Here is a 22,936-nt window from a genome sequence, read left to right as displayed (position 1 = left end):
AACCATGGTAATATGTCAGAAATGAAAGAAGCTTGTAAAAACTGAAGGGGGAGGACAACTAATCTGTTTCACCACCTCAAGCTGTAGCACCCAGTTGAGGACAAGGAAAATAAAAAACACCCTATGAACTCTAACCCAAGCACACAATGCTACATAATTTTTCTTAAAATATCTGAATCTTGTTAATTTACTGTTGTTTAAAAAAAATGCAAATGTTTGGATATTTTGTTGCTTCTGAATTTAAACTCACCTTTGTAGTATAATATAATTTAATAAACCATTTAATATAAATAATACATTTTATATTAAATTATATTAATTTAAATAAATTTATTTTGTTGAAATTGTGTGTTCTTGAAATTAATAACAGTTTTTCAGTGTTTTGTTATATCTGCAAAAATATTGTTATCGCGAACATAAAAACCATAGGACCGTCCCACCTGACGTTATCATAAAGAAAATGACCGCATTCTCCAGGGTCTTCATTACCGTGTGTACTTCTGATGGATTATTTTGGCTGATTTGGTTGGCTGTACACACAGTTCTGTCAAAGTCCCTCGTTCGGTAGTATGTGTTTAATCAATGAAAAAGTGTAACGTCACCAGCAGATTGCTACCAGCTGAAAAATTCAAATGTTATGGTTGATGACACTTGTGCCAGCTGTATGGATTTCAAGGTCAAGTGGAGGAGGGGAGTTTTTTTTAGCCCAGCTCCAGATGCTCCGAACCAATATGGAAGAACTTTTTGTGTCTTTAAAAATATGTTTTTGAATGCTTTATTTTGGGATGAGAAGGCATTGTTCTGAGATTTCTACTTCTAAAAACTTTCCAACTTGGCTTGTAACTCTGCCTTGCTCTAACGCCAGTACTCTTTTCTCATTTTGACCCATTTCAGTGAGTTCAGTCCCATACTAGAGCTAGTTTCTCCAATTCATTCAGCTCTAAAGCTAAAACTGCCTCAGTCAGAAATTCAAGCCATTGTATGTTACTCCATTCTGTACTCGTTTCACTTCTCTACCTGATAATTTCTTTCCTTGAGCCAGAACACATGCTACCACAGTGGAAAATGAAGGGACAGTTAGTGTAGTGAGGTTTTCCCTGCAAAATCACTGGAAGAACATTGCTATAAGCTCTTGGATTATTCATTCATTGCGAATTATACAATATCATCAGTGATTTTGTATGAACTGTTCCATTTTGGGAAACTTACCAACTCAAATATCTACAATGTATCTACAATACAGATTGTTTTTTTGTAGTTCTACATTTACACACTGTAGTCCATTTGTTGCTCTGCATACTTTGAGCTGGTACGAGTGGATCAGACACAACAGTGCCACTATTGTGTTGAAACACCTCAGTGTCACTCATGGACTGAGAATAGTCATTCAAAAATACCCATCCAACAGCATCCTGTGGGCAGCATCTTGTGATCACTGATAAAAGCTCCAGCAGCACTACTGTGTCTATTCCACACACTAACACACCACGTCTGTGTCACTATAGCACTGCGAATGATCCACCACCCAAATCACACCTGCTCTGTGGTGGTGCTGACCATAGCAAAATGAGGTGCACCGGCTAAAAAAGTATGCAGAGCAACAGATGGACTAAACTCTATAATTCTAGAGCTAAATTACACCTATATGCTTAGTGAAGCTGTGAGACAAGGATTGTAGAAACAAGGGGGTGGATTTAATGTTTTGGCTGATGAAAGAATGCCATCACTCTTGTCCTTTCACTGAAAAGAGATTTAACTTTTTTTAAACAATGATTTTGGTGTCAGCTCTGCAATCAATCAGTCGGCGTATAATTGTGCTTTTTTGTGTGCGTCATGTTTTTTATGCAGCCATGCGGTTTTGATCTGTTGAAAACACACATTTGTTCAGACCACCCTCATTCTCCAAAAGCATTGCTACAGTGTCCAGACGATCCTCAAGTTTATCTTCTAATACTTCAGGAATGTGTGGTCATCAAAGTATCATCTGTGAATGATTCAGCCTGCACTATTGTAGTGAAGATTATTGTAGTGAATTTCAGTATCAACCACGAACCTGAAATGGATTAAGTGGAAAAGATGATGAGATGAGATGTATCATCACATGGACATTTGGTACATATTTGTTTCTCAACAGAATAATAATAACTGTGAGTGGAATTACAGAGAGAATGCATGAAAACATTTTTTTTTTTTGCTTAATGTTTTTTAAGGTTAAAGTCTACAGAGAACAGCATACTATTCAAAATTTAATCAATTGTTCAGTCATGTTTTTCTGTTTTGATGAAGGTTTTTTTAAAATAATTTTATACACTTTCCTGTGTTCATTTCAGTTAAGAGTGACTTTACACTTTTTCCAGAGAATTTAGGATTCATCGCAAATCCAGTAAAATATGTTGCTTCTGGGATGTTTTAATTCTCTTGAAACTTTTTTTTTTCTAACCAAACCACAAAGAAAAGATCCCCCCCCCCCACCCACTGACCACATCTCTATTGTATTTAGCAAATACAATTCTTCAAATTTGATGCCTGCAACACATTCCAAAAAAGTTGGGACATAGGCAGATTCACCACTATTGATGCTTTTCCGCTGGTTGATACCTGCACTACTCTTATTTTACTCATTTCCTTTTCAATTAGGCAAATCTGGTCCCTGGAACTGAGTATTTGTTTTTAGATTAGAGACAGTGTTTTATGACTAGCTACATTTTAGGGTGGGAGCAGTTGTATTGGAAAACAACCCAGATACCAGGTACTAAAAAACGAGTAGAGCCAAGTAGCATAGGTGCACACATTATGATAGCGCCATATGTTACATCACCTTTCCTCATATTTGTAAATAGAATTTATGCCCATTGTTGCTTGATAAAAGCTGTCAGCTGCTCAAGAGGTCTGGTCCATTGCCCATTTTCCTGATGTGCCTCAAGAGAGGTCACTCAACCATGCACAGCGAGACTAGGAAGTCCTGCTGTTGTAGCCATTCAGAATGAGGCCTGGCATTGTCCTGCTGAAATAACCATGGACTTCCTGGGTAAAGATGTCACCTTAAAAGGCAGTATTTTTCTCATAAATCCTAATAAATGCCCCCACATCAATGGTATCTTCACCCATATTCAAGTCACCCATGCCATGGGCACTGATGTACACCATTAGTATGACAATTGTCATTGTCACTTTTGCAACAGTCACTAAAAAAATATGTACTTATGACATTAGCACAAGAGTTTTCCATTCAGTGCTGTCGGAGGGCTTGAAAGCCATGCACATTCAATGGTGGTTTACAGCCTTCCCCCACACTGACTGAGATTTCTCCTGATTCTTGGAATCCTTTCACAGTATCATATCGTATATGGTAAAACCCTATGTTCTTTGCAGTTTTGTATTTTGGAGTGTGTTGCTGCTGTAAAATTATAAATTAGTTAATACTTCAAAAAGATACAATCAAGGTGGTTATTTATATGTACAATCAATGAAGTTATGCATTTAATTTTACAACTTTTCTGGAAAGGGAGTTGTACATAGTACAACTTGCAAGTCTCCAAAATATATTACTATATTTCAGGATTGGCAGTGTTGTAGCAAATAAGGAGTAAATGTTCCTTTGCCCTAAATGTCATTTCAAACACACATTTGAAAACAGATCAGACATGTTTTACATTATTTTTTTGTTTAATTCAAATTCCCCTCTGTGGACATCTTGTCAGGCTTGTCAGGCAACTTAAACTATAGTCTGTAGCAAAATGTGTCCAAATGCACTGTTCTTTGGCAGGTCTACTTAAACCAGTAGGAAATATTAGCTGTTTTGATTCATTCATTGAACATAGGAACTAGTTCAGTGGATATACACTGCCTTTTTGGCATTTATATGACATTTGCTCTAATTCACATGAGCTGCTATCTATACATTATCTAGCCAAAAGTTTGTGGGCACCTCCCCTTTTGCTGTAGTAATAGTTCTACTTGTCTGCAAAGGGTTAGACCAGATATTGCACCATTGCTTTGTTTGCTTTCAGTCACAAGAACAAGAGTGAGAATAAGTAACAGTGTTTGACTTAGTTCTGGATCAGAGAAATACACTTTCCCATGATGAAGTTAGCTCCGGTTTCCTCCCACAGTCCAAAAACACACGTTGCAGGTGTATTGGCGACTCAAAAGTGTCCGTAGGTGTGAGTGAATGTGTGTGTGTGTCTGTGTTGCCCCCTCCAGGGTGTATTCCCGCCTTGCGCCCAATGATTCCAGGTAGGCTCTGGACCTGAATGTTGCTCCAACACTGCAGAGAAAATGGGTTCACTGCTCAAAAGCTTCAAATCTGAAGGGGCTTTATACCTCTCGTATGGTCTGGGCATGGTGATCTTAGGCTCACATGCAACTGCTTCAGAGAATTTCTGTGGAGTTTATACAAGACGTGTGTGTACAACTGTGGTTTGTGTCAACTGTGAAGTAGATGAATTCACTAGTGGCTGAGAACAAATATTTTGACATATTATACGAGAAGGTGGAATGGTATGTTTTAGGGGAAAAAAACTTGTGTTTGTACTTGGCAGAAGTTTAACTTGTACATATTTATTCACTGTTTGAATTACCACAGAAACTCAATTGAAACGCAAGTTGTTTAGTTTTGTAGCACTTTCATTAATGAAGTAAGCCGTCTAATTTGGAGTCCTTCCACCTTAAGTAATCTGAAAGAGCAAAAGTAATTCACTACTAGCCACCTCTGGAGCAGGAATAGAGCAATATCCTCATCTTGGTTTGTGTTTTTCAATGTATGGAGTTCTTTCCATTGTATAAAAATCCAGATGTCTTTGCTCTGCCACAAGCACAGAGAGAGAGAGAAAACCAAACATACCTGACGGAGACAGTTTGGCTTTTTTTTACCCATTTACAGACACTGGGGCCTCGTAAACACATTACACTGGTTTTGAGCATGCAAACACATTGTAGAGCTGCAAATGGTGAGGAAACATCCTCAGACGTGAACATCACCTTTGTGTTATAGTATGGCTTCAGGTACAGGAACTCTTTAGTAAATGTAAGTGCTCTAACATGGGCAACACTATATAAGACTCTATAACTCTATATAAGAAGTGCTAGCATTACTGTGCTTTGGATTCAGTGCATGTAGCATGGCTGGAATTGAGCTGTATGCTTTTTACTGTTTCTGTGCATTGAATCTGCGAGCTTTAATATGGCCAGAGGAGGGCTGTGTGTGGAAGAGTTCTGGCTAAGGTCCTTCTTCCACGTGGCAGTGAAAAGCAGTGGAGGGGCAGACTATGTGACTCATGCTGCTCTGTTTTCGTTAGACTCAGGCCAACTTCCAGAGCTCACGTTACACAGCCTAAGAGTGGGGCACACAGGAGAACAGCTCACACAGCTACTCCCCAGCCTAATGCAGTAAAACTCCCATTTACATGGAAAATCTTTCAGTTCTCATCTTCTAGACACACTGTACCACAGCTTATTCAAGTTATGGAGAACTTTATATGTTTGGTGTGTAAAGACAGGTAAAGATTGCATGTCAATTGACATAAGCCCCCTTATTATAGAAGCATACGCCAGAGTTTGGATGCTAACATCTTTCATTGATTGTCAATGTGAGACTGCATAGTTGCTGGTTATTTGCTGAGTTTAAGGTACCCCTGGTTTTAATTGAACCCATAAAAACATGTTTTTAATTCTGAATGGAATATTTAAAAGTTATATCTGAGAAAACGTCCCCATATAATTTAAAATGGGCCTAGATGTAACTCTACAATTTGTCTTCCATCAGCACATGCAGAGCTATAAATATGCAATTAATCTCCATTTATGCCCTCCACTCTCTCACTTGCAGCTTGAAAGTGCCACCCTGCAAGTTCGTGGGATTGGTGCTTCATGTTTATGACATCAGAAATCCTGACTGTCTGAATTTCCCTGGTGTGACTGTCTTTGGAAGACTAGGGAATGCTTAGCCATGACGTTTTCACACATGATGCATAGTGTCGTGCATAAACAGCAGCACACAGACATTAAACTAGATGAGGTCTTTAACATTTTGGGAAAATATTAAACAAAAAGGGCCTGTGCAAAATTGCTAAATATGTTACTTGCAGAAAATAGATATATGATTATCAGGACAACCCTAACTTTTGCATAAGTAGTTTAATAAAGTGGGCTGCTCCCCAAAGTTTTTGTTTGGATGTTCTAGTATATACTGGTTTCATTTAAAGACCAAGCGTTTATTTTGTCCCATTTAACAAATTACAATCTGAAAATTTTCTATATTTTTAAGAATAAAGAAGAACACAGTGTCACAGATGAAAGGCATCTCTCTTTTTCACTCTGATGATATTTCCATAAAGATAAATTTTTTTTTTTTTTTGCCCAGTCTATCAAAACAAATCCTGTGGTTTTTCAACATTTGCTTATTTACTAACAACACCCAAACAAGGAAACAAATACTATGATGAGTGGAGAGGCACTTCCATTAAAATCGACTGCCCAGATATTATTCTAAATTTTAACATATCGTCGACATCCCAGGAAATCAATGTGATCAATGTGAATGTGAATGTATTCAAAAAATGTAGTAAGCTACAAATCAACAAAAATGGAGACACATTTTCTTTGGACAATTCACAATATCTAAGACATATATCAAAGTCTAAAGTTCTTTACGAACTAAAATGGCTTGAAAAGAAGGCAAGTTTAGCATCTGTAGGATGCTTTTTCAAAGTATCTCATTAATGACAATGAATACACTCTCAAAAACCAGACCCTTTATAGCTTGGACTCTGGCTCAAGAAACAAAAAATCTGACTGCAGATTTGGAGCAGGACCTGGACACCGCAGTCCTCATTCCTCACAATAAGCTTTAAAGAGAGCACGACATAAACTGGGTTGACATAATGGAAAAATGGAAAACGGGGGAAAAACTTTCTCCGGTATTTCAGTAGTAATTTGAAGCCATCCCAAAATATGGCTCATAGTACTCACATGAGGATGCAGTGGCCAAATGGAATAATTTATTGAAGCATTATTTTCACCATATTAAATGGCTTCACCGAAATGTCATAGCCTATTCTCTAGTATTTATATCTTAACATTGATTGATTGAGTTCTCTCAAAGCCGCTGTCGAGCATTGCTGAAATGGCGCCATGACCACTCAAGCACTGGCTCTGAGTTAATAATATTTCATGTATTTTCTTCTTCATCTTTTCAGAAAGCTGTACCAAAAAAGCTGCCTGTTGTAATGCTGCACAGTTGGGGCTTTCATTACAAAAATTTAATGCCGTATTTTTTTCCTTAAAAACCTTGAAGTGAGACTTGCACGTTGAGCTTTGTTATTTTAACGTTTTGCTCTCTTTATTTTACAGTACTGACACCACAGATGTAAGATGAAAAAACACAGACAGGCATACGCAACATGGTTTGGACTGTTTTGACGGATGTCAGCTATATCAGACTGCTGTTTTAAGCTGTTTTCTGCCAGACTTTGGGTTCTTGGGTTGCTCTCGGGACATGTAGCCTATGTGAGAATGTGATGGAATTTACCAAAGCAGGGGGAAGCGGTGGTCTCCTAGCTGGGAAAGACATGACCTACTCAACACCTTGTGACAAAGGTATAGGAGGTCAGGTTAATCATATGCTGTGCCATTCCAGGAGCATTACAGCACACCACTTATTGTGTGGAAATGCAATTCTTTCTGGGTTGTTTATGTTCAGGATCTACATGGAATGGTTTATTTAAGAAGAAAAATGACTGTTGTTTGTATGTGACTGAAGTTTAATTTTTATTCACTGTTTGAATTACCACAGAAACTCATTTATAACTTGAGTTGTTTAGTTTTGTAGCACATTTGGTAATGTAGTTAGCTGTCTCCTGAATTTGGAGACATTTCCACCTTAAGTGGAATCGGAAACAGCAAAAATAAGTCAGTATTATCCACCTATGTAAGCAATATTCTCATTTCGGTTCGTGCTTTTGAATGTTTGGAGTTCTCTCCGTTGTCTAAAAAATACAACGGATAACTTTTTTTCCCATGAGGAGTGAGAGGGAGATAGAGAGAGACTAGCATACTGGACTGAGACTGATTTCTTTTTTTTTTTTTTTTTTACTAATTTACAGACTCAGGGGCTTTGTAAACACGTTAGACCGGTTTTCAGCACACAGACAAACAGGAGAGATAGGAAATTGTGAGGAAACATCTGAATTTAGTGAATAAGTGTTTATAATACAATTGTGAACATCACCTTTAAATGCAAACTTATTTGAAATTGCCCATGTGACACACACAGTCAACAATATATGACAGAAATTGTTTTTTTTATATTTATTTAATTTTTAAATTACCAATTCATGGGTGGCACGGTGGTGCAGCCACGTTTTCCTCCCACAGTCCAAAAACACACGTTGGTAGGTGGATTGGCGACTCAAAAAAAGTGTCCATAGGTGTGAGTGAATGTTTGTGTGTGTCTGTGTTGCCCTGTGAAGGACTGGTGCCCCCTCCAGGGTGTATTCCTGCCTTGCGCCCAATGATTCCAGGTAGGCTCTGGACCCACCGTGACCCTGAACTGGATAAGCGCTTACAGACAATGAATGAATGAATTACCAATTCATGCCTGACCATGCAATTAAACTGTGACCTAGACACACACACACACACACACACACACACACACACACACACACACATATATACTATATACTATATATATATATATATATATATATATATATATATATATGTGTGTGTGTGTGTGTCTAGGTCACAGTTTAATTGCATGGTCAGGCATGAATTGGTAATTCATTCATTCATTGTCTGTAAGCGCTTATCCAGTTCAGGGTCACGGTGGGTCCTTTACTAAGGGCTTGTTTTTTGTACATTAACAGTACAGTGTGATACACTTCCATCTTATGGAGGCTCATTTAACAATGAGTCTTGTGAATCTCCCTTGTCCCTGAATCTAATCTAACCCAGACCTGCATAAACCAAACATGCCACACACATTAAAGAGGGGTAAAAACGTTAGCAGTAGTATAACTCTGATGAATTGCAGCTTTAAACTTGACCCAGTTTTTCATCCCACTGTTCTAGTGGCTGACCGAATCTATTTGCCTCAGTGTCTGTATCAATAGGATCTGGATGTTTATCCTGGTGGGGCAGATTAGAGCTTGGGCCAAATCTTAAAGAGAAAATAAGCTGTTTTCTCTTTCTGCACGTAATCCAGCATCAGCCTGACATACTTTACAGTCCACACTCTATAGCCACTCTTCAATTACATGACTCTGCTGCATTGCATCAACTTTGACAACAGCATTTCTATATACTGTGAACCTTTCATAAATGAACCAGTAGAAATGTCCAAAATATATTTGATGTACACTGATCAGCCAAAACATTACAATAACTTCCTGCTTTCTACACTCATTGTTCATTTTAAACACTCCACAGAACATATAGGTGCAGTCTGTTCTAAAATTACAGATTGTAGCCTGTAATACTTGACATGCTGTAGTTATTTTGGAAATGAGCGCATGTTTTTGACTCTGCAGAATAAAAAGATATTTATGAGCTACTGGCTTACATGCTCATGTCCAAAAGAGTGACTGTGAGGACTTTCATTATAGTGTTTCTTTGACATTCAGCTGGAGCTATCTGTCTATGTCCCCAAAAATCTGGGTCAGATAGAGTCACACGCAGTTATGAAAGACTCCAGTTGATCCAGAAGGCAATGAAGTAAGATTTGGATCTTATTAAGGTCAAGGACATGCATATTCTCACAACTTACTGCAGTTTTCTTTGACACGCAGCTGGCGCAGCTGGACAACCAGATTTGTAGGTAAATGTGTAATTATTTGGTCAATTCATTCTGCAACAAATTTGCCCAGTGATATCATTTTGGATGATAAAACTGCCTATGTGGCTGAAGGTAAAGTGTTGACCTTATTTGAACCATGTGTGTAAGCAAAAAATACGAGCCATGGCCATCATTAGGCTAGAGATATACCAGCTGTTAACTGTGTTTGCGTATGCACAATGTCAATCTTGGGGATCCTACGGTCGTTTGGTGCATCGGTTGTGCACATCCTCAGAAATGAACGATATGTATATACACGCAAAAGTGGTAGGGGCAGTGAAGGTACTCTGCAGCATCAAAATGGTGGAAACTTTTGAACAAAGGATATGGGACCAAGCTAACAGTTTATGGTCAGTTTTCTCTGGACTGCCCTCTAGTGGAAGCCTCCAGTAATACACTGCAGCACAGTAATATGAGAACAGTTACCTTTATGGTGCTGCTGGTTGTCTATGGGAATGCATAGCCAAGCAGCAAGTACATCTGTAGCCTTTGATGGAGAGTTTTGCAAGGGATTCCATAGCAACTGTACCTATCTGACCCCTGTTAAATTTAGATTTTCAAAGTTTCCTTTGTCTTTGAAACTAAGAAATACTACCCTTCGTTTTAAAGGAATGGTGGTCATTCTAGCATGAAGCTATATTCTTAGTTTAGTTTTAGTTTTTTAACTCCAAACTTTGAAAAATACGAACCAAAATGAGGATTGCTCTATTTCTGCTCCAGATTTGGGTAGTATTGACTTATTTTAGCTGTTTTGGAACACTTAAAGTGGAAATGTCTCCAAATTTGTGAGATGGATAACTGCATTACCGAAAGTACTACAAAATGAAATAACTCAAGTTACAAATGAGTTTCTGTGGTATTTCAAACAGTGAATACAAACTTAGACATGCTAAACTTCAGCCATGTACAAACAACAGTTGTTATTTTCGTTCAAACATACTGTTTCACCTTAAAAAGATACAATGCTTCCCCACAATCATAGATGTTTCTTTTAATAAGTCCTTTTGTAAAATTCATCCATTCATTGTCTGTAATTGCTTATCCAGCTTAGGGTCAGGCTGGGTCCAGAGCCTACCCCGATTCTGTGAGCGTAAGGCGGGAACCCACCTTGGCGGGGCACAAGTTTTTGCATGGTGACACACACTCACAAATTCTAACTAACCCATCCATCCATTCATCCACTATCTGTAACCACTTATCCAGTTCAGGGTGGGTTCACAGCCTACCTGGAATCATTGGGAGCGCCCTGGAGGGAGCGCCAGTCCTTCACAGGGCAACGCACACACTCACGCATTCACTCACAGAGTACGGACGCTTTTAAGTCGACAATCCCCCTACCAATGTGTGGACTGTGGGAGGAAACCGGAGCAGCTGGAGGAAACCCAGGGAGACACCCACTCCTCACAGATAGTCACCCGGAGCGGGACTTGAACCCACAACCTCCAGGTCCCTAGAGCTGTGTGACTGCGACACTACCTGCTGCACCACCGTGCCCTTCTGACTAACCATGTTAACTATTTTTCCCACTCTGCTTTCAGAAGCCCAAAAAAAATGTAAACAAAATTTCATCCAGGTGCTTGTTCTGAGAAGTTCTTCCCACCTTGCTTTTCCTAGTTTTGAAACTTTTTGTTTGTCTTTTTGGCTGTCTGGCTGAATATTTTAAGACACATTGGCTATTTATTTGCAGCATTAAATATTTAACAAACTAATTGTTCATGGTTTTAATCAAAAAACACTTTTTTATAAAATCCTTAAGATGTTTCCTCACCATCTATTACCCCTACAGTCTGTTTGTGTGCTTGAAACTGGTCTAATGTTTTTACGAAACCCCGGGTCAGTTAAAGGCTTAAAAAAAAAAATTGTCACAGTTTGGTATGCTAGGCTTTCTATCTCTCTGCTCAAGGCAGGGAAAAGGCATCTGGAGTTTTTTAGACAGCAGTGAGAACAAACGATGAAAAGCATGAGCCAAAATGAGAATATTGCTATATTCCTGCTCTTATTGTAATATTAACTTTCAGATTATTTAATGTGGAAATGTCTCCAAAAATTAAAAAAACTTATGAACATCTGTATAGCTTCTGACTGACTGAATCAGTGACTGTGTGACTGATAGGGTGACTGAGAAACAGCAACATTAAATTGCTTCAGGGAGTTTACATAGCAGACATAGCAAGATAAGCCTAGCAGTGGTGTTCACATTGTGGGCACAGTGAGGTTTTTTTTGCTCCACAGAGCACAGGTTTATGAGCATATCAAGGTTTATTTGCTCCATGGAGCTCACTTAGTGGGCATAGCAAAGTTTAATCTTTCTGCAGAACTCAAGTGGTGTTGAATACTGAATGGAGGAAAATATTTAACATTACTGCTAGGAAGCTGTGCAGCTATATATCACATGAGGAGCTTATACTGAAATTTTAATAGAAATTTTCCAATGAGACTCGTTGAGTTTTTGATGGATGGCACCCTGTGCAGGGAGAGATCCTTCCTTGATTGTGACCCATGATTGTAGGTAGGCTGTGGACCCATGAGAGTGATTACAGAAGATGAATTAATTGAATCTGTAATGAAATTAGCAGAAATACACCATATTTTAAGTTCCTTGTAGTGGTTAAGTGACTTGATCAGTGGTGCTCCTGTAGCTTCATTGTTTTTTGGCGTTTACAAGAGTATGAAAAAAACCTGCAGTGCCAAGTTGCAGAAGTCTGTAATTACATCTTTAAAAGCTTTATGATGAAAGTGTGTATCACTCTTTACGGCATTTTAGCATAGGCTCTCTATAAATGTTAGGTTAGGGTTTAAATTTAGAAGCGCTAACCTTACTTTATGAGATAATGAAACGCCACGAGGTCCCTTTATGAGCGGGCGTTGAGTAAGAAACATGGCATTATGGTAAGCAAAATAAACAATATGACCTCACTGTTTTAATCGCAAACATGCCCTGTAAGGGATGCTCCATCTCTTAATCTGTTCTTCACATTAACTCTCAGCACTTCAGGGAGTGGGAAATCTATCTGCATTAAAAGCAGTGCTTAGTGCTACTATCAATTTATTGGGAAAATAGAAAGGTAAAACTCTTCTAAAGGGTCATGTGAATCCTTAATGTCATTCTTTTAAAGTGGACTTGTTATTATAAAAAACACAAACACCTTTGCCATGCATTTATATATTAATTTGGGGATCAGCCCACAAATCGTGAAATAAGACCACCCTGTTTGTTTTGATATGGGCACTAACTTTTTCTAAGTAACAAAACATGGTATAAAACAAGTAATTCTGATTTTGTGCTGCATCGTACGTAGAGTGCAGACACTATAGAATTGTCCCGCCACCTTCTCTGAGTCTGTCCTATCACAGCACTGACCCCTTGTATATGTGGCAGCCCAAAGACACCAACAAATACAACAGGTGCAGCGAAAACCAGAACTGAATAAAAATGGCTAAAACGAATATGAAATGAAATATAAAAATGAATATGAATATGCATATTTTCATTTTAGGACATTAAGCCTTTTCACAGTTTATACTTATATTTTTTATATAAGTTTTGTATAATAAAAATATTTATACAAATTATTACTGGTGATCCTTCTATTTTAAATAACTTTAGTTCATTAATTCATCTTTACATTTTTCATCCTAATCAAGGGCAGTTCCTTTAAATTCTATTCAGTTCAATGCAAATTTATTTGTAAAACATCTATCACAAAGCAGCTTTAAAGAAATCCGGGTCCATCCTTTTTTGAATGACATCAGAATGTGAAAGAGTAACACAACAAGAATGAATAATGATGTATTAACAATTAATAGTCAATAAATAGTGAATATTAAATAAAAAAAAGAAGTGAACTAATCATTGGAGAGAAATGAAGTAAGACTTTCACTGGGCATTTAAATCAACCAATAAAAATGAACTATTTTATGAAGCAGTGTATTACAAAATTGATGATTGATCAATAAGACTGATGTTTATGAAAATTAATAGCTGTTAGAAGAGTATGGCTTCTTATTTATTAGCAGTAGCATGCGCTAGTATACGCTCTCTCAGGTTTGTGACATCCTGGGACTGGGAGAGATTGAGTTAATGTGATAAAAATAAGTGATCCATTTACACCACGATTTCTCCACCACTGACAATAACATTGTGGATTTTGTCACATTTATTTAATGAGACATTTTACTTAACACTCCTAGATCAATGTAAACTGATTGTGAGTGTTGACAGAAGCTTTTCTGGTTCAGGTCAGAGATGGAGATCGAACTGGACAGTGTCCGGCGCAAGAAAACTTCCAGTGGGACATGAATGAGAGCAGAATAGAGAATGAGCGCCTGAGACAAATCCTGCAGCAGCTGGAGCTCCTGACACTCCGCCAGCAGAATACAGTCAGTTCAAAGAGGTTACACACATACACACAAACCCACACCAGGCACTTCCACTGTAAACACAATCTGCCTTTAACATATACACTTTGAGTGCAAGTGCAAAGCAAAATACACATGATTTTTTTTTTTTAGGACTGGGCTGTGTCACCATTCCCCATAACCTTTGTTTGTAGGTGTCAGCCACGTTTACATCCAGATGTTGAGTTAATTTTAAGTGAAAATCTGAAAAGGTAAAGAACATTGATACAAATAAAGCTGTCTTCCATCTGCTCGGTACAACTATCTCCATGTCACCTCCCTAAAAAGGTTTGCCAAGAAATCTTTATTGATCAAGTTCACATTCTGTTTTTCTTCATTTTACAAAATCGTATATATTGGCACCTGAACACTTCCATGATGCTACAATCCTTGTCCATTTTATCAGCTCCATTTCCCATAAAGATGGCACATTATTAGCCCACTGACCACCACAGACCAAGTAGTTTTTGGGTGCTGGATTGTTCTAAGCACTGTAGTGACACTGACATGGTGGTGTTGCTTGACACTGGTAGAAGTGAATCAGACAAAGCAGTGCTGCTGGAGATTTTAAACCTGTCAATATCACAGCTGGACAAAAAAGAATCCACCACCCAGAGCAGCCCAACCATCAATAACAATGTCCTGTGGGCAGCATCCCGTGACCACTGATGAAGGACAAGGGGGGGACAAACACAAACTGTGACACTGACACAGGCATTCATTTGTGCACACATGGGTTGTATAATCTTCAGAAATAATGAAAAAAAAAATGGGAAGCTCTGGGGCAGCTGAAAAGGATTAGTTTTTTTTTTTTATAAAACATCCTTGCTCCACACTCACAGCAAATCCGAGTTTGTACAATTATGCTTTAAACGAGTTCCATCCCTTCAGATGTAAAGCATTTCTGGGTAATCACGCACATTAACATCTTAACTTTGAATGCCCTTTCAGCCTGTACCATGGTGAGGGACCCAGCCTCTTTGCTATAAAATGTACCCTGTCCAGAAACACTGCTTCATTACCTTACAAAACTCATGTTACCATGCCTTGCCTGCTGGAATGTTCTGGCTGATGCCTTTGTTTTGCAATGCAGAGGCAACTGAGAGAATAACTGATAAAATGTGTCTGCCAATAACTGTTTATCGTCATGGTCTGAAGTATTTATGGCCTGTTTTTGCTGTCAGTGTCATCATTAGTGTCACTAGTTTTGTGACCTGTGGTTGTATTATGTTAATATGCACTATATGACAAAAATCAATATGAAATCAACTAATTAAAACGTGCACCCATGTTCACACATGCATCAAATGACACTAGATCAGATTTAATAATCTACTTATGGTGCTTTTCCACCGCTGTGGTCCCAGGTTGGAATTTCACTACAAAGCCACCCCATCCCCAAACTTAGCAGATAACTTTACAAAACACTTTCTCTAAAGGGAACCGTAGACTTTGAAAACCACAACAATGGCAGTGATAACATTAAGCCTTGTTTATTCATTGTGTTTGGGACTGAAACCAAACTTCACAAAGATCAGTGGAGTTTTTCCCATTTCATATTGTTCCATTCAGCTCTCGCTGGATTCTTTCATTGGCCACCAATCCAAGGAACATTTGAAACTATTCAAAACGCCACGGCACATTTTTGCAATCTGCCATTGAAAGTTGGATAAAACAATGTGATCATTATTGTATCTTGTAGATTTTACAAGCGGCTATTTTGTGCTGGATGTCTGCATTACGCTGTGTGGACAAGTTTATACATCACATATAGTCCCTACTCAGCTTGCTTGGAACCAGGCCTGAGCAGGGACTAAAAAAAAAGAAAGTACCTGCCTTAGGGACCAGGTACCAGATTTGCCTAGTGGAAAAGCCAAAAGCAGAGCTGAGCAGAGTACATACCATGCAGTGGAAAAGCACCATTACACGAGCTTTGTTGATAGAATAACTAAGATAACCATGCCTGATTCCAGTTGTCAGGGTGCAGGGTATAAAGCACGCCATCACCAGGCTGAGCTCTACTAAGTACTTTTGGAAATTAATGGTTTTGAGTAGCATTGTTGATCTAGACCTTATCTCAGCACTGTACCTAGTACCTAGTCTTGGCACTGAGATTACCATACATACTGATGCCGTCTTAAATGACACTTGTCATGTCATTCAGTGTCATGACAAGTCATGTCATTCAGAGCTTTCTACATGCCTAGTCTAAACAGGTGTGATACAAGGATAAAATAAAACGGGACCATGCTGCGCTCCACAAAACCATGATTATCTTGTTTAACATTGCTGTTTTCCCACTTACTCAGACTCAAGCTTTCCAAGACTGTGTTTTCTCAATGCCTGCTCCCAAAAGCCCAGGCCTGCCTACTGACTGCCTGTTGGCTGCCTGGTTACGCTGCAAGCTTGGCAGCACATAGCACCACTCACTGTTTGATTTATGTCTCTGCTGGGGTTGTTACAGAAGAAAAAGCTATCCAGACCTGCCAAATCACCCTTATCTTGCTGTTGAAAACACCACCTGGCCTGACCGTTTGGGAATTCCTCTCTCTTTGGTTAGTAGAAAGATTTGTAAGCATGGAGAATGGGGTGGTTTCGCAAGGGATGAACCATTTAAGAATTTTATTACACAAATGAGTTCAGCAGATTCATATCAAATACAGAGGAAGGATGATGAAAAGATCTTGAGTTGTTGATGCACTGGCTACACTGTTAATTTTATAATTAATCTTTTTTTTTATCAAGAAGAAACAGCAGAATACATATTAAACAAAATATACAGACGAGTCAATATCTAACAACGATTTAGTAACATTGTTTTCATTTCAGTTTTTATTTACTGTGTGAGCCCTTTGTCTATATTACAGCATCCTTTTTGCTTGACCAACTGGTGGACTAGCCTAAAAGGACATACATTTTGAGCCTGAGTGAATGAGGTATATTGTTGAAATCTGCATGCATTATCCTTTGTCCTTTATTAGCCAGGTCCACATGACATGTTGCATAAAACATATGAAAGGTCAAGTCTAAATAACTAATCTAATAAGAAGGATGTTCATTTTGGACTTTGCATTACAGAAATGTCATTGATGTTTGTGTGATCAGTGCTTTGCAGTCCAGCAAAACTAGGCTTGCATGGTCTTGCTGTGCCCAAATCAGCAGGAATATTTATCCACACCTACAAAGTTCAGACTTAGAAGATGGTTGCATTTTTCACTTCTAATCACAGCTCTGAAGTGGCCAGTTCATGGCTTTTTTGTTTGATTGTGACACAGATACACGTCCTTTCAGACTCATTGCATAGAGTTGTCCTCTCAGAGTGAAAATATGGACAGAAACACCTATGGGTTTTTTCAGATCCAAAATAAATATGAAACTTGATTGTCATATGGATGAAAGCTTTAAGAAATATTTACCTTTTTAATGCTATAAGATAGGATATCATGTTTGACACGTGTTAGAAATAAAAAAAATGATCAAATGTATTTTAATTACATATTTTTTATTAGCTTCAAATTAAAAGTTTTAGAAGTCTTCAGTTCATGTACTGCAGCATTTTAACTGAATCAGGGCAGTGTCCCTTGGATTTAAGAAAAAAGAAGAAGACATGTCTTCTACAGAACAAGTCTAGAAGTTTATGTTTAATGTACCTTCACATTTATCATCTATATGGCCATGCCTTGACTTTATGTGGAGGCCAATTTATGGACCCCTCACTTAAATTCTGGCCTCACTGTGAATTACTGGTCACAAATGGCTATTTCACAGTAGATCTTGCTTTATCGTCTTAAATCATTTTCTGCTGGCAGAATTAAGAGTGTTAGCAGTTCAGTTCAAGACCAGGCTTGAGAAAGCATCCATAAATGTGTTCACATCCCTGAGCTTATTTCAGCTTTATTGTCTGACCGCTGTTTAACTGGGGTCTGAGCTAAAGTATGGTAATGCCTGCTTGTAAAACCATAGGCAGAAATGCTCCCATAGCTTGCATGAAGTCTATATTTGTAAACAGCTGGCTGTCTAACCAAATCAGAATTTATCTGCCATTGTCACTTCCACACATTGGTTAGGAATCCCCCAATTCTACATAGTGCTTTCAAGCTGGAAGAGTTTCATCACATCTTTGTAAATCTCAACATTTTTGGAGAAGGAATCAAACGGCCCTGTTCTGTTATGTTAGCTACCAAATGTGAGATAGTGTGGGCCATTTTACCCACCAAGAGAAACCAAGGCTATTTGTGCTCTCTTAAACTCCTAATTAATTAAAAACTCAAATAATCTCTGCCTTGTGCTGGTCCTGTGCGTTACGGACCACTGAAGAAAAGACAATAAGGGGGCTAACTCTTTCTGCTCACAGCAGAAAAATTGCAAAGAGAGACCTCCAAACATTGAAAATCATGAAAAGAAATGAGACTACTTTTTTTCCTGCAACATAGGTGAGTAATACTGACTTAATTGTCTCTTTCATATTATTTAGGTAGGAACCCACTAAGTTTGGGAGACTGCTAACTGCATGAAAGTACACAGTCTGAAAGTGCGACAAACCTAAACAATTTGAGTAACAAACATGCTTTTGTGGAAATTTAAACTTTGAGTAAAATGCCATTTATCAACATACAAACAACAGTCATTTTTCTCCTCAAATATACCATTCCACTTTAAAAGATGTGGAGCTTCTGAATGTAAACAAACCAGAGAGAACTGAAGTTCCCCACAATCGTAGACTATGTGTAAATTACCTGATTCAGCAAGATGGGCCACTCTGACCTTTGCATTGGGCATGATTTGATCTGCCGCTTCTCGAGCGGTTAAATTGTTATGATACAAATTTGGATTTAAATGCTCCCACTCTAAACTTACAGGCTCCAAAATCAGTGTTGCTGGTTTGGCTCGCCATGCAATGACCTGCTGTTAAATGCAGGCAGACCATAACTGTACAGAACATCCCAGTCTCATTATCCCCTAAAACACGCAATGTCCAGTTTGTTCCAGCTGCTCACATCCTCATATTGCACCACAATGGTCAGTCTGGTCACTCATTCTCACTGCATTATAGCTCTGCAGCTGACCTGGGCCCGGAAACATTGGGCTTTTAATTTCATATACAATTCTGTTCAGATTTCATATTGTATATGCTTTATACTTTTATTGCCAGTGCACATATTAGGTGTACAAATAAGTTTTAAAACTTTTTTTGTGTAACATATAATTGTAAAAAAAAATGTAAACATTCTCCTGCTCTTTTGTCATTTTATAGTAACTTGCGTAACATCAAAATGACAATTATCATTTTATTCAACAAAAATGTATTAATTAAAAATAAAATTAAGCCACTAAAAAATTGTCAATCTATTTCTCACTGCATTATGAATTCCATCCAGAAAACAGCACTGCAAAACTTAGATTGATTTGTTCTTGGGGATAATATTGTATCCAGAAGTATGTGTGAGTTTTGGTTAAGATGATTTAATGATGGTGATTTTGATGTTGGTGATCATTATTAACCTAGCATATTAATATATTTTTTTCTTTAATTAAATAACATTTATCATTTTTAATACTGCACAACTGTTACCATAAAATGACAAAAACAAAGAAGGCGAGTGTTTGAATTTTCAATTACCACTACACTTTACATAAATGCTTTAAAACATATTTGTAACAGCTAATAGATCTTTAAACATTTGTATTTAAAAATATATATATCAAAGATTTGTTTATGTATTTATTTCTTGCAGTTTCACTTATCACCCCACAGTTTCAATACCTTATTACATAATAAGCCTGGATAAGGAAAATGTAAAAATAAGAGGTTAAGTCATAGTGCTGAATGCGTTTAGATCTCTTGTAGCTCATCAAGCAGGCCCAGTCCCATACAGAGCCAGGTATGTGGTGATATAGTTGTATTTGGTATCTGCAGTGGGATTTTCCCACTCTTTTTTTTTAAGGAATGAGACTACTAAAGGTATAAGCTACTGGGATATTTAGTCTGAACTTTCATAGTCCTGTAATCCATTTTTCTTTTAAGTATTAAAACATTGAAAAGCAATTGATTTGTTGGTCTGAGCCAGTGATTAATGATCAAAATCACTTGGACATTCCATCACATACTGAGCAAGTTTCACCTCTGTAAAGCTTTGTTGCTTGCTGCTTGACACTCACAGACTCCACAAAGATTTATTCATAATCCAGCACCAAGCTTCCACAGACTTCTTCAAACACTTTACAGTACATCCAAAAGTGTGTAGCCACCTGCTCCTCCAGTGTTTCTTCTGAAATTAAAGGGTATCTTTTTTTTTTCTTTTTTTTTGGAATCAGTTTTTATTCTTTAAATTTAAGGGCACCATTAGGTTGCCTTTATTGCCTTTGTTGCAGTATTGGCTTCCACTTATCTGCGAAGGCTTTTCACAATGAAAATCTCTGTGAGCATTTGATTGTGTTCAGCTAAGAGAGCATTAGTAAGGCCAGCCCTGATATTAGAAAATTGGTTGTGTATCAGAATATCCAACTGATCCCAGAGGTATAAAATTATTATCCATACAACTGTAAATACATTGAAGATTTTCAATTTCTAACCCTTTCACCCTGATTCTAAACATATCTAATTTACTCCACAATTATGTGTATACATTTTTCTGATCTAATAAATATGGTCTGTGGTGTGATGTGGCTATATTCAGCAGTTACAGAGTTTTATTTTATAAATATAAGCATGATATATGTAGAGAATTGTAAAGAAAGTGTTGTGTTTGAAACATTTCTCAGGAGGTTCAGATTTGGGCTAAAAAGATTAGTTGACATAATTGACATCGTCAGTTAGCATCAAAATTTCCTATCACTCAATCCACAACACCAACTCTCGTTTTCAGAACTAACCCAACACAATGCATACCGACTGTCAGCCTTCAACACTCAGTCCAAACACCAACCTAAACACACACTCGGAACTGACTGTACTGGAGTACACTTTAAACTCGTTTTTTTAAACCTATAAAATCACATAAGAGTCATTTAAAAGTCACTTACAGTCACAGGAAAGGCGCTGTGAAAATCTCCGTATTCACTCGTCCACCACGCCAGTTAACTTGCATTATTGGTAACGCAACATTTTGGCGCTCCTAGTTTTGACGTAAAGTCTTCGTGAATTCGAAGCCTAGGACGTTTCTTCTTAGATTCCGCGGTTGCTATGGACCAGTTAGCACTGCAGGGTCATCTTACGGCTCTAGCGTTTCAGAAATTATTTGCACTTCTGTAAACCAAGGACAGGCGGTTTACCGAGATTGGTCACTTGCTGAGCTTGGGCCACAACACACCCACTCGGGTAGAGAGACAGCGCCAGGCAACAGCTCTGCAGGCGTCCAGAATAAAGGAGCAGCATTTTATCACAGAAAAAATAATAAAATTATTCATGTTTTGTGACAAACTATTTTAAAATTTTGGCCACATATTGCCTACCTTTATGTTGTGTCTGAAACAGTGCCCTATTTTGGGGTGCCACAATTTTTTTATAGAGAATAGGAAAATGACGTCAACGCAAAGCATTTTGGGAAAACAGGATGAGCGGAGAGTGGATAAACACTGCAGTGTTGTGTATATTATACAGACTAAAACGCAGTGACACTGTGAAATGGTGAAAGCTTGTTGTGTTATTAACTGCCACAGCGGTTCTCAGCACTTGTGTTGCAAAGATCGGCAACATCATTTTCCTTCTGTTAGGTGGATTTAGTTCTTCTGGGCTCCATTGTTTTATTCTGCTGCTATGGAGTTTGTCATCTAAAATGGCGAACACAACCCAGAATGCAATGCGTTGTAACATAGTTGCCCATTATCTATTATTCATTCATTCACTGTCTGTAACTGCTTATCCAATTCAGGGTCGCGGTGGGTCCAGAGCCTAGCTGGAATCACTGGGTGCAAGGCGAGAACACACCCTGGAGGAGCGCCAGTCTTTCACAGGCACACATATTCACTCACACACTCACACCTATGGACACTTTTGAGTAGCCAATCCACATACCAACGTGTGTTTTTGGACCGTGGGAGGAAACCAGAGCACCTGGAGGAAACCCACGCGGGCACAGGGAGAACACGCCAAACTCCGCACAGACAGTCACCTGGAGCAGTGCTCAAGCCCACAACCCAATGACCCTGAATCTGTGTGACAGCGGCACTACCTGTTGTGCCATCGTGTCGTCCCCATTCTCTATTGTAGTGTAAAAACAATTCCACAGTGCACCACAAAAAGTAGTGTTCAACTCATGTATACTAGTGGATAGCAGATTCACTTTTGAGTTTACTTTTCATTCAGATTTTGAGTTTAGTTCACTCTAGTACACTATATTATGATATATTACATGTAAGTTTGTTTGTATATACAAACATTGTTATGACATGTTTGTATATAAGCATGTTTGTAAGTTGCTCTGGAAAAGAGCGACTAATAAATCCTTTCAATGTAAATGTAAATGAGTAATATAGGTAATACTGAAAAAGGAGCCATTTTTGGACACAGTGTTAGAAAAGGCTGTATAATTCTGTGTAATGCTGTTGAAATATACTGATTTAGCCATTTTGTTTAATTTTTTAAATAATTATATATATCGCAGCCACATTCCACCTTAAATTGTGCAGATGCTTGCCTCATATTTTGGTTTAATCTTTAGTGGTTGACTTATCAAAAAAATAATTGTCAGATTAGTCGACATA

The 22,936-nt window shown here is 38.1% G+C and overlaps 1 protein-coding gene across 6 annotated transcripts in view; it reads left to right on the top strand.

The window, feature by feature from the left end:
• Positions 1 to 22,936, top strand: part of fsip1 (fibrous sheath interacting protein 1) — a 58,206-nt gene that overhangs the window by 23,387 nt on the left and 11,883 nt on the right. For 5 of the 6 annotated variants that reach the window (XM_066673441.1, XM_066673440.1, XM_066673443.1 and 2 more), the window contains exon 10: positions 14,075 to 14,215. In XM_066673441.1, the coding sequence (XP_066529538.1) occupies positions 14,075 to 14,215 (141 nt within the window). Of the gene's footprint in view, positions 1 to 14,074; positions 14,216 to 14,347; positions 14,472 to 22,936 lie in introns of those variants that run through there. The other variant, XM_066673444.1, reaches the window with a different exon arrangement.

Source organism: Hoplias malabaricus, chromosome 1 (genome assembly GCF_029633855.1).
Source record: "Hoplias malabaricus isolate fHopMal1 chromosome 1, fHopMal1.hap1, whole genome shotgun sequence".
In the NCBI taxonomy this organism is placed as follows: Eukaryota; Metazoa; Chordata; class Actinopteri; order Characiformes; family Erythrinidae; genus Hoplias; species Hoplias malabaricus.
This window is presented reverse-complemented; position numbering and strand designations above follow the sequence as displayed.